At 60.2% G+C, this 12,887-nt stretch overlaps 1 protein-coding gene across 6 annotated transcripts in view; it reads right to left on the minus strand.

The window, feature by feature from the left end:
• Positions 1–931: 931 nt before the first annotated feature.
• CD6 (CD6 molecule) overlaps positions 932–12,887 on the minus strand; it is a 28,873-nt gene continuing 16,917 nt past the window's right edge. For 2 of the 6 annotated variants that reach the window (XM_039533303.1, XM_039533307.1), the window contains exons 4-13: positions 11,997–12,305; positions 11,196–11,495; positions 10,701–10,769; positions 9,795–9,935; positions 9,076–9,195; positions 7,403–7,507; positions 6,072–6,197; positions 5,528–5,689; positions 4,853–4,954; positions 932–2,815 (exon numbers count right to left, since the gene is read on the minus strand). In XM_039533303.1, coding sequence (XP_039389237.1) covers positions 2,718–2,815; positions 4,853–4,954; positions 5,528–5,689; positions 6,072–6,197; positions 7,403–7,507; positions 9,076–9,195; positions 9,795–9,935; positions 10,701–10,769; positions 11,196–11,495; positions 11,997–12,305 — 1,532 coding nt within the window. In that variant the 3' untranslated portion in view covers positions 932–2,717. The remainder of the gene's footprint in view (positions 2,816–4,852; positions 4,955–5,527; positions 5,690–6,071; positions 6,198–7,402; positions 7,508–9,075; positions 9,196–9,794; positions 9,936–10,700; positions 10,770–11,195; positions 11,496–11,996; positions 12,306–12,887) is intronic. The other 4 variants (XM_039533305.1, XM_039533304.1, XM_039533308.1 and 1 more) reach the window with 4 other exon arrangements.

Below are 12,887 nucleotides of genomic sequence, written 5' to 3' on the forward strand. Positions count from 1 at the left end.
CTGAGAGCTGGTGACACTAGTGGGACCACCCATGCCTCCATTAGCAGAGAGAAGCTGTGGGATCTGGTGTTTATTCTAAGCTCAGTATTAACCGATGCACTTCAGAATGACCTCGTTGGTATCAGTCACTGCTGGATTTACTGTCAGGCAGGGGGTGATAAGGGAATTGCTTCTTGGGTGAGCTGAAGGGCCTCTTTTAGGATAACAGTCCCTCCTTTCTGTTACTCCCTACAGGCTATTTTTACGGAACAAGCCCTGTTCCCAATGGGAAGTGGATTTAGCCTGGAGTGATTGGTTGGCAAACAAGAGCATCTTCCCTGAGGCAGAGCTTACCCGGTCCCAGTCCTCCTCAGACATGGTGCAACTCAGGAATGAAGGTTACATTCTGTGACCTGGTGTAATGATCTAACAGCCCAATGGAAAGGTGACACAGGCCCAGGGGGCTCACCCAGAGTGCATCTGGGAGGAGCTCCAGGGTCTGGTGCATGGTGAGGCCCCTGGGGTATCACAGGCTGACAGGCAGCCTGGCTACAAATTAGGCTTCTCTCTCTCACAAACACACTAAGGGCCAGATCCTCCACTGGTGGCAATTAACACTGCCCATGTGAGGATCTGGCCCCATGGATTCCAATGGAGAGACCCCGGTTTACACCAGCTGGGATCTGGCCTGGAATTTTACTCTGACCCCCACAGCCACCATTCTTAAAAGCTTAAATAAAGAGATTCTCCTTCCAGCCCCTGTAGTCAAAGCCTTTTAATCTCACAATGGTGCCACCACACGGGAGAGCGAGGGAACAGCCCTATGCGGCAGTCACATGCTGCTCCACTATTTACACAGTGCTTGTGCTCCCAGATCCTGGAAATACATTCATTATTGCCATCCTTCCATGCAGCTCTCCTCTCCCCGAACCCCACCCCACCCCGTCCCCGCTCCAGGACTGAAGGAGAAGGTTCCAATTCAGGGTCCCAGGTCCACGTTGTAGGGAATTGTTAGCTAAATAAAATGCCCCCAGAGCAAACCACAGGAGCAGTGTCCCAGGGGGCTGGAGGAACAAGCATAGGGCTAGGAGCTGCAACTGACTCGGTGGGTGGCCCTTGATCAAGTCATTTCATCTAGCCGTGCCTCAATTTCCCCCCGTGTAGAATGGAGATCGGAATCCTCAGCCACCTGGCAGGGCCATGGGGAGGATCAATGAGTGACTGTGGAGAAACTTTACAGTTCCGGCCGCTCGGGGTTCCCCAGTGAAAGCATTCCAGAGCCTCTCATTCTCACTCTTACAGCTGCTCAGAAGTCTCCTGTCACCATGTTTCTTTTGGTGCAAAAAGGGCTTTACCCCAGCAGAGGCCAGTTCTGTTGAAAGGTTTTGGGGTTTCGTGGGGGGAAAGATAATGATTCTGTTCAATGAAACCCCAGGAAGATCTCAGGGAAAAATGTCAATTAAATATTTTTTTTCCCCGTTTTCACCTACACTTTCCAAGGGAAAAAAAATCCCTAAAAGCCTTAGCCCTCCATAGAAGGTTGGAGCCAGCCTCTTCTCTCCAGTGACAGCTTTGGAGGTGGGTACAGCATGGGCAGCAGCTGTGGATCTGCTGGCACTGCGAGCAGCCCCTTGCTTGGGGGAGAGGGAAGAACCATCCTCCATGGCCTCATCCATCACCCACAGTTCTTCAGATCTCAGGATCTCAACGCCGTTCCATTAATGCAGACTTGCACGGGGCACCATGATCCCCATCTCCAACAGGGAAACTGAGGGACAGGGGAGGTGACTTGGCCGCACTCCAATAGCGAGGTAGCAGCAAGGCCGGGGATGCAACCCAGCCCTCCTGAGTGTCAGGCACTGCCTCAACCACAGGCTGACCTTCCCCTCAAAGCCAGGGGCTTGGATCTCATAGGTAGCTTGGTCTGTGATGTACAGACCCTCCCCCAACAGGAGAGAGCCATTGCTGGAACCCAGCTATGGAACATCCCCTCCTAGCTGCTTCTGCCCAGTGGGGATGAAGCAGAGGCCTGGGGGAGGAGCTACCCCCTGTGCATTGAATCTGAGCACCCCAGTTCCTGTGTGCAGGCTAATCACTGGGGACTGGTTATTGCCATGGGGAATCTACATACCGAGGATTGAACCCAGCTCCCTAAGTCACTGTTGGAAAGGGAGCCAAGCAGTCTGGCTGCTCCCCTAGGACTTCTGACCTCCAGCTTACCATCCCTAGGGCTCCAGCTAGGTCTCTGTGCTGCTCCCATCACCATGTGTCCAAGCACCTTTCCCGGCTGGGAATAGAGCCCATGGCCCCGGCAGCCATCCTGGAGAGCTTGGCCTGTGTCCTGAGCACTGAGGATGGAGTCCCAGACACACCCCAAACACCAGGGGTTCACTTATAGGCCTGAGTGGTCAGGGCTAGCTGGGCATTAGCGGAGAACGTGGGCTGGGAAGGGGATGTTCTTGGGAAGGTCTCAGTGGATTTTTCAGGGTCAGAGCTGTAAGTTGGTAGAGGAGTGCAGCCCCTTCCAGAGCCACAGGGTCTGCACTGGGAAATACTGGTCAGTCCAGGGCTGGTTCTGGGACCTGCTGACAAACCTTCCTCCCATGCTTGACCTTGTGCTAATCAAACACATTCAGGGCAGGGACGTGAGGGGTCAGGTATCACCCACTGATTTGCTGTCACTGCGTTGAAGGCAGGAGGGAGGGCTGGAGGCACAGACTTGCAGTAACGACCCTGCCCTAGTACGCCAGGCCTTGGACATCATCGTAATCGCCTCCCTCCGAGTCGTCTCTCCCAGGCTCACAGCTCCCCAACGGCTGAGAGAGAGCCGGCCACTCTGAAATAACGGATCCCATCAACTCCTGTAGTTCATCCCTGCCTCCTTCCATTCCCACAGCCACCTCTCATCCCTCCAGGGCTGGTGCAAGGATGTTTCGCGCCCTAGGCGCAACTTCCACCTTGCGCCCTCCTCTCCCCCGCACCCCCACCCTGAGGCACCCCCCTCACCGCAGCAGCTCCCGCCCTCCGCCCTGAGGCACCCCTCCGCCCGCCCCAGCTCACCTCTGCTCCGTGCACGAGCACCCCAAGCATGCTGTGGCCGCTTCACTTCTCCATCATCCCAGGCTTGTGGCGCCTAAGCTGACTGGCGCCGCAAGCCTGGGAGGCGGGAGAAGTGAAGCAGCCACGGCGTGCTTGGGGAGGAGGCGGGACAGGGGTGAGCTGAGGCGGGGAGTTCCCCTGCATGTCCCCCTCCCCTTACTTGCTGCAGTTGGCCCTCCCCATGCTCCCCTGCCCCAGCTCCCTCCGCCTAAATGCCGGCGACGACCAGGGCGCTGAAGATCCGGCTGCCGCGGTCGCTGCTGAAGAAAATGGCGCCCCCCAAATGCCAGTGCCCTAGGCGACCGCCTAGGTTGCCTAAATGGTGGCACCGGCCCTGCATCCCTCCCTGCCTCCCTACAGCCACCTCTCATTCCTCCCTCCTTCCATCCCCACAGCCACCTCTCATCCCTCCCTCCCTCCACCCCACAGTCACCTCTCATCCCTCCCTGCCTGCCTCCCTCCCTCCCCACAGCCACCTCTCATTCCTCCCTCCCTCCATCCCCACAGCCACCTCTCATCCTTCCCTTCCTCCATCCCCACAGCCACCTCTCATCTCTTCCACCCCCACAGACACCTCTCATCCATCCCTCCCTCCACCCTCACAGCCACCTCACATCCCTCCCTTCCTCCATCCCCACAGCCACCTCTCATCCCTCCCTCCCTCCATCCCCACAACCCCCTCGCATCCCTGCCCACCTCCATCCCCACAGCAACCTCTCAGCCTTCCCTGCCTCCCTACAGCCACCTCTCATCCCTCCCTCCACCCCCACAGCCACCTCTCATCCCTCCCTTCCTCCATCCCCACAGCCACCTCTCATCCCTCTCTTCCTCCATCCCCACAGCCACCTCTCATCCCTCCCTTCCTCCATCCCCACAGCCACCTCTCATCCCTTCCTCCTTCCATCCCCACAACCACCTCTCATCCCTGCCCTCCTCCATCCCCACAGCCACCTCGCATCCCTCCCTCCCTCCCCACAGCCACCTCTTATCCCTGCCCTCCTCCATCCCCACAGCCTCCTCTCAACTCTCCCTCCCTCCTTCCCGCTCCACAGCTACCTCTCATCCCTGCATCCCCACAGCCACCTCTCATCCCTGCCCCTCCATCCCCACAGCCATCTCTCACCCCTTCCTCCCTCCCTCCACTCCCAGTCACTTCTCATCCCTTCTTCCCTCCATCTCCACAGCCACCTCTCATCCCTGCCTCCCTCCCTGCCCACAGCCACCTCTCATCCCTGCCTCCCTCCCTGCCCACAGCCACCTCTTATACCTCCCTCCCTCCATCCCCACAGCCACCTCTCATCACTACCTCCTTCCTGCCCTCCCCACAGCCACCTCTGATCCCTCCCTTCCTTCCTCCCTCCCCACAGCCACCTCTCATCCCTTCCTCCCTCCATCCCCACAGCCACCTCTCATCCCTGCCCCCTCCATCCCCACAGCCACCTCTCATCCCTGCCCCCTCCATCCCCACAGCCACCTCTCATGCCTCCCTCCATCCCCACAGTCATCCATCTCTCCCTCCCTTGGTTACTCACTCTCTCTCTTTCTCCATCCCCCACCCCCCATTGATCTCTAGCCATTCCCTTTCCTATTCCCCTTTTACAGTCTCTTTCTCTGTCTTTCTGAGTGGACTGTAACCTGCTCTGAATCAGGTTATCTTCCATGAGCCCCCATAATTAGGCTCAGCACTGTTGGGAACACAGGGCCACTGCCTGCTCCCCAAGCAGTAGGTCTGCAGCTCCCTCCCCATGCTTCCTCCATTCTCTCCTCTCCTCACCCGGCATGTTTCCCGGCTGGTCTCCCTGGTGCGCTGTGCTGTGGAAGTTTTCATACCATTCTCCAGATGAGGTGCTGGAGCTGTCGGCTCCATCGGGCCCTGCTGGAGACAACCCCGGACATGCTCACCCTTCTGGTGCAGAGAGTGAGGAGCATTTCCAGGCTCCTGTTAGGGGAGATGCAGTGACTATCCATACTGGGAATCCAGCAGGAAGGGGACAGAGGTTGCCTCCCATCAGCTATCTCAGTCCAGACCAGGTCATCAGCCCTGATATCCCCAGAGATGAGGTTCCCCGCCCGCAGGTCAGGGCGTTGTCAGAGACTTAACGGCCCATGGATGACCTTTCCCTGTCCCACCAATGCACAGAGAAAGGCCTGGAGGGTTCGTGGAGGCCTTTCTCTGTGGAGATTGTGAGGGATGGCCAGGGCCCAGTGCACTTGGAGGCCCTGCTGGGCAGGTTGGGGCAGAATCATTGCTCCTGGGATGATTTTCCCTTCCATAAACACAAGGGGTTGGATTTTCCAGCCTTGGATCTTGGGCCCAGCCCAGACTTCCCTCCCTTTCCCTCTCCTGGGGCAGGAGAGGACGTGCTGGGAGGTTGCTCCTCAACGGCCAATGCTCAGAGATGGTCCCACCGGCCGTCAGAGCCAGCGGGTGCTGGCCCATCTTGCTAACCTTGGAAGGAGAGCTGGGAGCCACTGTTGCCATGGGCAGGAGGTGCTGGCATTAAGAAGCAGCTGGTGGGAGGAGGGGCTGGGTTGCCCCACTGTTGCTGCCTGGTGTTGCCGTTATTGTAGTAGTTGTCCTCTGAGGATGAGCTGGACTCAGCGGGGGGCTCTGCAAGAGAAGTGGCCTCTCCATCAGCGCAGCCTTCTACCGGCCAGTGCTGGCAATGCCCGAGCCTGCCCCACCCACGGGGGCTACAAATCTACAGAGAACCCCTTGGAGCTAGATGGAGGGTTTGCAGCACTGCCTGATCTAGCCCCAGTGCCGGGGGTGTGGGGAGAGCTGGGAAATGGCCCACCCTTGCTCTGCCCCAGCGAGGGCCCATCAGCACAAACTCTGCTCCACCCCATGTGCTGGAATAGACAGACGGATGGGGACTGAGGACAGACAGACAGATAGGCGAACACCAGGGGATCTGGGGCTTTGGGCCCCCGTTCCTGGGACTATGCTTCCCATCTCTGTCACTCGCCCAGTCAGCAGCACCAGCTCTCACCCTCGTAGGGCCTTTGCTCTGGCTGGCCCCAGGGCTCCGGGCCCTCATTCAGCACCTCCTGGCCAGGTGCTGGGGGGAAGCTGTCCGCGGGGAGCATCTCATCCGCTGCTCGGTGCCGAAGCGAATCTGCAACCAGAGACAAAGGGTTCCAGCAAACCTCGCCTGGCCCAGCATCACAGCAGGGTGAGCTGGCAGATCACCACTAACAGTACTCGCTGACATGACCTCCCCCAGTTCCCCTTGACCGCAGCCAACCCCATACCCCCTGATCCCTGGATCCCCTCTGAGCCCAATCAACCCCTGTACCCATTGACCCTGCAATCCTCCTGACTCCAACCAACCCCTGTGACCCCCTACCCACCCACCCCCGGATCCCTCTGACCCCCACCCCCATACATCCCTGTCCCCAATCCCTGTTGGTCAGGATTGAGGGTCTCTGGGGGAGCTGTGGCATGGGGAGCCCAGGGCTGGGACCACAGTGGCTGTGGATCGGGATGGAGGGGCACTGGCAGAGCTGTGGGGTGGGGAGCCCAGGGCTGGGACAGAAGGGTTGCGGGTCAGGATGGAGGGGGCACTGGCAGAGCTGTGGGGTGGGGAGCCCAGGGCTGGGACAGAAGGGCTGTGGGTCAGGATGGAGGGGGCACTGGCAGAGCTGTGGGGTGGGGAGCCCAGGGCTGAGACAGAAGGGCTGTGGGTCAGGATGGAGGGGGCACTGGCAGAGCTGTGGGGTGGGGAGCCCAGGGCTGGGACCACAGTGGCTGTGGGTCAGGATGGAGGGGGCACTGGCAGAGCTGTGGGGTGGGGAGCCCAGGGCTGGGACCACAGTGGCGGTGGCTCGGGATGGAGGGGGCACTGGCAGAGCTGTGGGGTGGGGAGCCCAGGGCTGGGACCACAGTGGCTGTGGGTCAGGATGGAGGGGGCACTGGCAGAGCTGTGGGGTGGGGAGCCCAGGGCTGGGACAGAAGGGCTGTGGGTCAGGATGGAGGGGGCACTGGTAGAGCTGTGGGGTGGGGAGCCCAGGGCTGGGACAGAAGGGCTGTGGGTCAGGATGGAGGGGGCACTGGCAGAACTGTGGGGTGGGGAGCCCAGGGCTGGGACATCAGGGGCTGCAGGTCAGGATGGGGAAGCACTGGCAGATCTGGGGGGTGGAGGGGAGCCCAGGGCTGGAGCAGCGGTGCCTGCGGGTTGGGATGGGGGGCATTGGTAGAGCTATGTGTGCGGGGGCAGCCCAGTCTGGCACTGGGCAGTGTGAGGGAAGGCAGGGCCCCGTGGGGAGGCAGAAGCCCCAGGCTGCGAAGAGCCCGCATGGTGCAGGTGGGGGGGTTGCTCACTGTAGAAGGTGGAGAGTGCCACAGGCGGCTTGCTGCTGAAATCATAGTGTTCATAGTCGGAATCGGAGTCCTCGGAGCCAGGAGCGGGCACGGCCAGCGGCTCTGCTAGGGGGGCATGAAGGGAATGGTTACCAGGGGACCTGTCTGGACCAGGGCTTGCCAAGTGTGGGGCAGTGCCTGTCTGCCCTCCCAGAACCCCCCCGGGGCCACACAGCCATGGCTCCCAGCCCAGAGCCCTCAGTGTCTTCGGGTGAAATGGAGCAACTGGGAACAGTGCTGGGGTGGGGCCGGTGCCATGAACCAAGGACCGGGAGCCTCTGGGTCGGATACTCAGCCAGGATGGGAGACGGTGGCCAGGAAACAGGGTGACCAGATGTCTGGTTTTCAACCAGGTGACCTTGGTGGCTCTGGTCAGCACTGCCAACTGGGCAGTTAAAAGCCCGGTTGGCGGTGCTAAGGCAGACTAGTCCCTACCTGTTCTGGGGCACTCTGCTGTGTCCCGGAAGCAGCCAGCAAGTCCGGCTCCTAAGCGGGGGGGCTATGGGGCTCCACGCACTGCCCGAGCACCGGCTCCGCACTCCCATTGGCTGGGAACCGGCCAATGGAAGCTGGAGTGGTGGTGCCTGTGGGTGAGAGCAGCGCAAGCCGTGGAGCCTCTTGCTCCGCCCGCCTAGGACCTGGATCTGCTGGTTGCTTCCAGGGCACAATGCAGTGCCCCAAGACAGGTAGAGACTAGCCTGCCTTAGCCCTGCTGTGCCGCTGACCAGGAGCTGCCTGAGGAAAGCCCATGCCGCAATCCTGAGCCCCTCCCAAACCCGGAGCCCCCTCCTGCACCCGAGAGCCTGCACCTCCAGCCCAAAGCCCTCATCCACCCCTGCACCACAACCCTCTGCCCCAGCCCAGAGCCCCCCCCCACCCTGAACCCCTCATCCCTGGCCCCACCACATAGCCCTCACCCCCTCCTGCACTCCAAACCCCTGCCTCAACCCGCAGCCCCCTCCCACACTCCAAATCCCTTAGCCCCACCCTCCCAGCCTGGAGCCCCCTCCTGCAACCAAACCCCTCATCCTCTGCCCAACCCCAGAGCCAGCACCCTCAGCCCAGAGCCCTCACCCTCCCACACCCCAACTCCCTGCCCCATACCCTGAACCCCTCATTTCTGGCTCCACCCCAGGGCCTGCACCCCCATTTATAGCCCTCACCCCCTCCTTCACCCCAACCCCCTGCCCCAGCCCAGTGAAAGTGAGTGAGGGTGGGGGAAGCCACCAAAGGAGGGGGAAATGTAATGTGTGGGGGCGGGGCCTCAGGGAAGGGGTGGGGCTAGGGTGTTCAGTTTTGTGCAATTAGAAAGTTGACAACCCTACCAGGAAGGGCTGAGAGGCAGGGAGCAGAGAGAGGTGTGGTGTAGGGGAGGGGCAGAGAAAGTCAGGTTGTGGGGGAGAGTCAGGATGTGGGGTAGGCAGGGAGGGGTGTTGGGGGGAGGAGCAGGGAGTGTGGGAGGGGAAGGGGAGGCAGGCAGAGAAGTAGAGGGAGAGGGGCAGAGTGTATGGGAGGGGCTGTGAGGAGAGGGGAAGGTGGGGTGGGGGCAGAGAGGTAGGGTATGGGAGAGGTGGGGGCAAAGAGGTTGGGTGTGGGGGAGGGGCAGTGGGAGCAGGCCAAGCAACAGCTGATACCTTCTACTTTGGGGGGGGCTTTCCTGTAGTCATTAGCACCCCCTGCGGGCGTCTCTGGGCCCTGTGCGCTATGATTCACCAGGACCGGGGTGGCTAATGAGGAAGAGGACACGGCGTGGGCTGCAAACAGAGAGGGAGAGAAAGGAGATGGGTTGCTCCGTGAGGCCGTACAGGGCCTGGCACAGCCAGGCCAGGGCCCACCCCAGGCTGGGAGGGGATCTGCACTAGTCCTGCATGCCCCGCGGGTCCCATCTAGCCCTGTGCTCTGGTGCTGGGCTTTCATGCTGCAGGCTGCCATTGCTCTGGGGAACTGTTCAGCAGAGCATGCGCGGCACCCCGCGAGCTGCCTGTGCATTCAGGGACAGGACAGCAACCACGGCGAAGCAATCCTGAGCCCCTGAGCGGGTAACCGGGGCCAGATCCTGGTGTAGATCAGAGCAGCTCCACTGATTCCATTGGAGCTACAGCCAATTGACACCAGTGCATGGACACCAATGGAGTTACGACCGATTGACACCAACGGGGGATCTGGCCCCGTTTCATGTCACCCCATTGCTAGGTGCTGCCAATGGCCCCACCCTGGACCCGTGCTTTGGCCCATGATGTCACTCCCCCATGCAGAAGGGCCTGTCTGACGGCTCTTCACACCAAGCCATGGCTCTGCCTGGCCCCACAAGTGCCCAATCTCACTCTGGCAAAGCCCTAAGCAGCAAAGCTACCGTGTTTCCTCCTCATCCTCAGAAGGGCGGCGGTGAAGGCCAGCACGGTGACCAAGAGGAGAAGGCCCAGGACGACACAGAGGAGGAGGAGAGTCCAGTTCGAGAAGGCCTTGGCTTCCCAGCCCAGTGGCTCAGCTGTGCCTGGCAATGGGGCGGGGGGAGAGGGGGAGGGACAGACAGATGGACAGACAGACAGACAGCAAGTCAGAGAGGCACACAACACACTGCTTGCATCCGAAGAAGTGGGTGTTCACCCACGAAAGCTCATGCTACAAAACATCTGTTAGTCTATAAGGTGCCACAGGATTCTTTGCTGCTTCTACACAACACAGGGGAACTGTCACTAGGGCCTGGCATAGGGCCCCATCCCTGCTGATGTCAGGGGTGTTCCCAGCACCGTGCAGGCCCCTAGCTCGGAAGCTCTCTGGGGCAGGCCATGGGCTGACTCATGAGCCCCTTCCAGGCCCCACAAACTTGGCATGGGGGAGGTCACAGGAGAGTGGCAGGGCCAGCTCCCTGAAGCTCTTCCTGCAGCCCTGACCTTGCTGGCTGTGCTGTGGCGGGGGGAGGCCTCAGAGTGCACACCATGTAGGGCTCTGCCTGGGGTGGGGGCGCTGGGTGGGGCAGAACGCCTAGCGCCCTGACAGCAGGAACACAGGAGGAGCTCAAAGCCAAGTCCCTGGCTCTTGGGGAGGATCCTGCTGGGGGGGGGGGCTCTTTGGCTGCCCCCTCTGGGGAATGGATGCTGCCAAAGGAGAGCTGCCCATGGTGCAGTGATCCTGGAGAGGTTTGCCCTACAGCAGGGCTGGCAAACATCCCCTCCTGCTCCAGTGGGGGAGGGCTCGTCTCGGATCCAGAGAGAGGCACTGCAAGAGGGCCAGGAGGGTCTGCCCCCCAGACACTCACTTCTCCTGGAGTCTGGAGTCGTCATCGCTGTGGGGAGCACGTCAGACATGTTCAGCAAGCCCAGCGAGCCTGGGGGTGCCACAGACAGAGGGAGAAGAACAGTCAGTGGGGCTGGAGGGACAGACCCATTCTGGGGTGGAGACCCTCCCCTCTCTCACGGTCCCCTGGATTGCCTCCCACGTTCGCTTCCTTCCCTCCCCTCTCCTGCCACCCTGCCCAGGTCCCCAGGATCACCCCTCTTTTGCCCCATCCTACTGCCCCATCCATCCCCTCTATCACCCCTTATGTCTGCCTTCTTCCCCCTACCCCCAGCTGCGCTGCTGGCATATGTATGGACATGTTTTCTTCTTGGTCTCAAAGATTACAATATGATGTTACTGCCTTGCCCCTAGCTCAAGCCTTAGCAGCATGTGTTTTTTCTCCTGAGAGTTGCAGGTTTGATCCCTGCTTGGGTCTGTCTGGGTGGGGGTTCAGTGTGTGATGAGGCAGCGTTACCGTTGCAGATCACGCCAGCAGCCTGGGACTGGTGGCACAGGTTAAAGTTGTTGTAGTGCCATCGGCACCAGGACAGTGAGGGCTCGGTCCCTGAGCATTCGTAGTTCATCCTGCCCTCTTGCGTGTGGTTGAAGCTCAGCTTCTGGCCAGAGGGGCTGCACCCCAGCCACCGGCACAGCACGCCCATCTCCTCCTTGTACCAGGTCCCGTCACACACCATGTTCCACACGCCCCGGTAATAAACTTCTACGCGGCCGGCGCAGGCGTCCTTGCCCCCTGACAGGCGCCACTTCTGGTGCTCTGTGCGGGAATGGGGGGGGGGCAGCAGGTCAGCAAAGAGGGAACAGCCTGGGGTCCCCACTCTGATGCAACACAGACATGAAGGAACTGCCCACGATGGAAGTTTAGACCCTGCTGCACCTGGAGCCTGCTGGAGGCAGGAGGGATTTACCCCTTCCCCAAGCTGCCAGAGTCTAATTTCACTGCCCATCCCAGACAGACAGAGACAGGAACAATCCTCCAGACAGATGGACATACAGGAGTCCTCTAGTGGACAGACAGACAGGAGCTCTCCAATGGACACACAGACAGACAAACAGGAGCATTCTACCATACAGACAGACAGACAAGAGCTCGCCAATGGATTGACAGACAGACAGGAGCACTCCTTCAGATGGACATGTGGACAGACCGAGGCTCTCCATCAGACAGACAGGAATCCTCCACTGAACAGAGATGGACAGTAACGTTCCACCAGACAGACAGAAGGACAAGTGCACTCTTCCGGATAGAGGAACAGACCTGAGCACACCACACCGGCATCTTCCTTGTGGCCGCAGTCATGGCTCCTCTCAGCTGGACAGTCCCACAGTTGGGATTCATTCCCAGCACAGCTCACCTCATCCAGGTGGATGGGGCCCGTCCCTTTGTGGAAGGAGGAGGCCACTGGAGCCTGGATGGCCCAGCCGCATTTCAGCTGCTGACATACCACCTCGGCGTCATCCAGGTCCCAGGCGTCGTCACACACTGTGCCCCAGACACCGTCCACCTCGACCTCCACACGGCCCTCACAGCAACTGCCCCCGCCAACCAGGCGCACAGAATGGGAACCTGGCAGAGAGGGCAAAGGGGGAGTGAGCATAGCTCAGAGAGAGGCTCTGTGAATGGCAGAGAGAGAGATAGGCACAGGGAGGGAGAAAGAGAAAGGAGGGATGGATGGATGAAGAGGTGTGTATAGGGGATGGATCTGCTCTCAGTGGATGATAGGTTATGTATGCGGATGGATGGAGGGAGCTGGTGTCAATAGATGGATGGAGGGAGCTGGTGTCAATAGATGGATGGATGGAGCTGGTGTCAATGAATGGGTGGATGGATCTGGTCTCAGCTCCATCAGCCATGTAATTATTTATCAGGAGTGTAGCATTCAGGGGCACTCACCTGGGATGCTGCGATGGAGCTCACAGGCGGAAGGACCTGCTGGCCCCCTCAATTTTCTAACCTGCAAGGTGTGGAGGGGCAAGACTCCCTCATGGGCCAGAAACAGGCAGCTGGGAGGGCTGGGGTTTGGCCAATGGGCAGGGGCAGAGCCGGACTGGCCTCACTATGGAGTATGGATGGCTGATGGGGATAGAGCAGCAGCAACGAGAGGAGAGCAGCCAGCGTGCATGGATGGTTTCCCATTGGAAGCTGCTG

This window comes from Mauremys reevesii, linkage group 4 (assembly GCF_016161935.1).
Source record: "Mauremys reevesii isolate NIE-2019 linkage group 4, ASM1616193v1, whole genome shotgun sequence".
NCBI lineage: Eukaryota > Metazoa > Chordata > Testudines > Geoemydidae > Mauremys > Mauremys reevesii.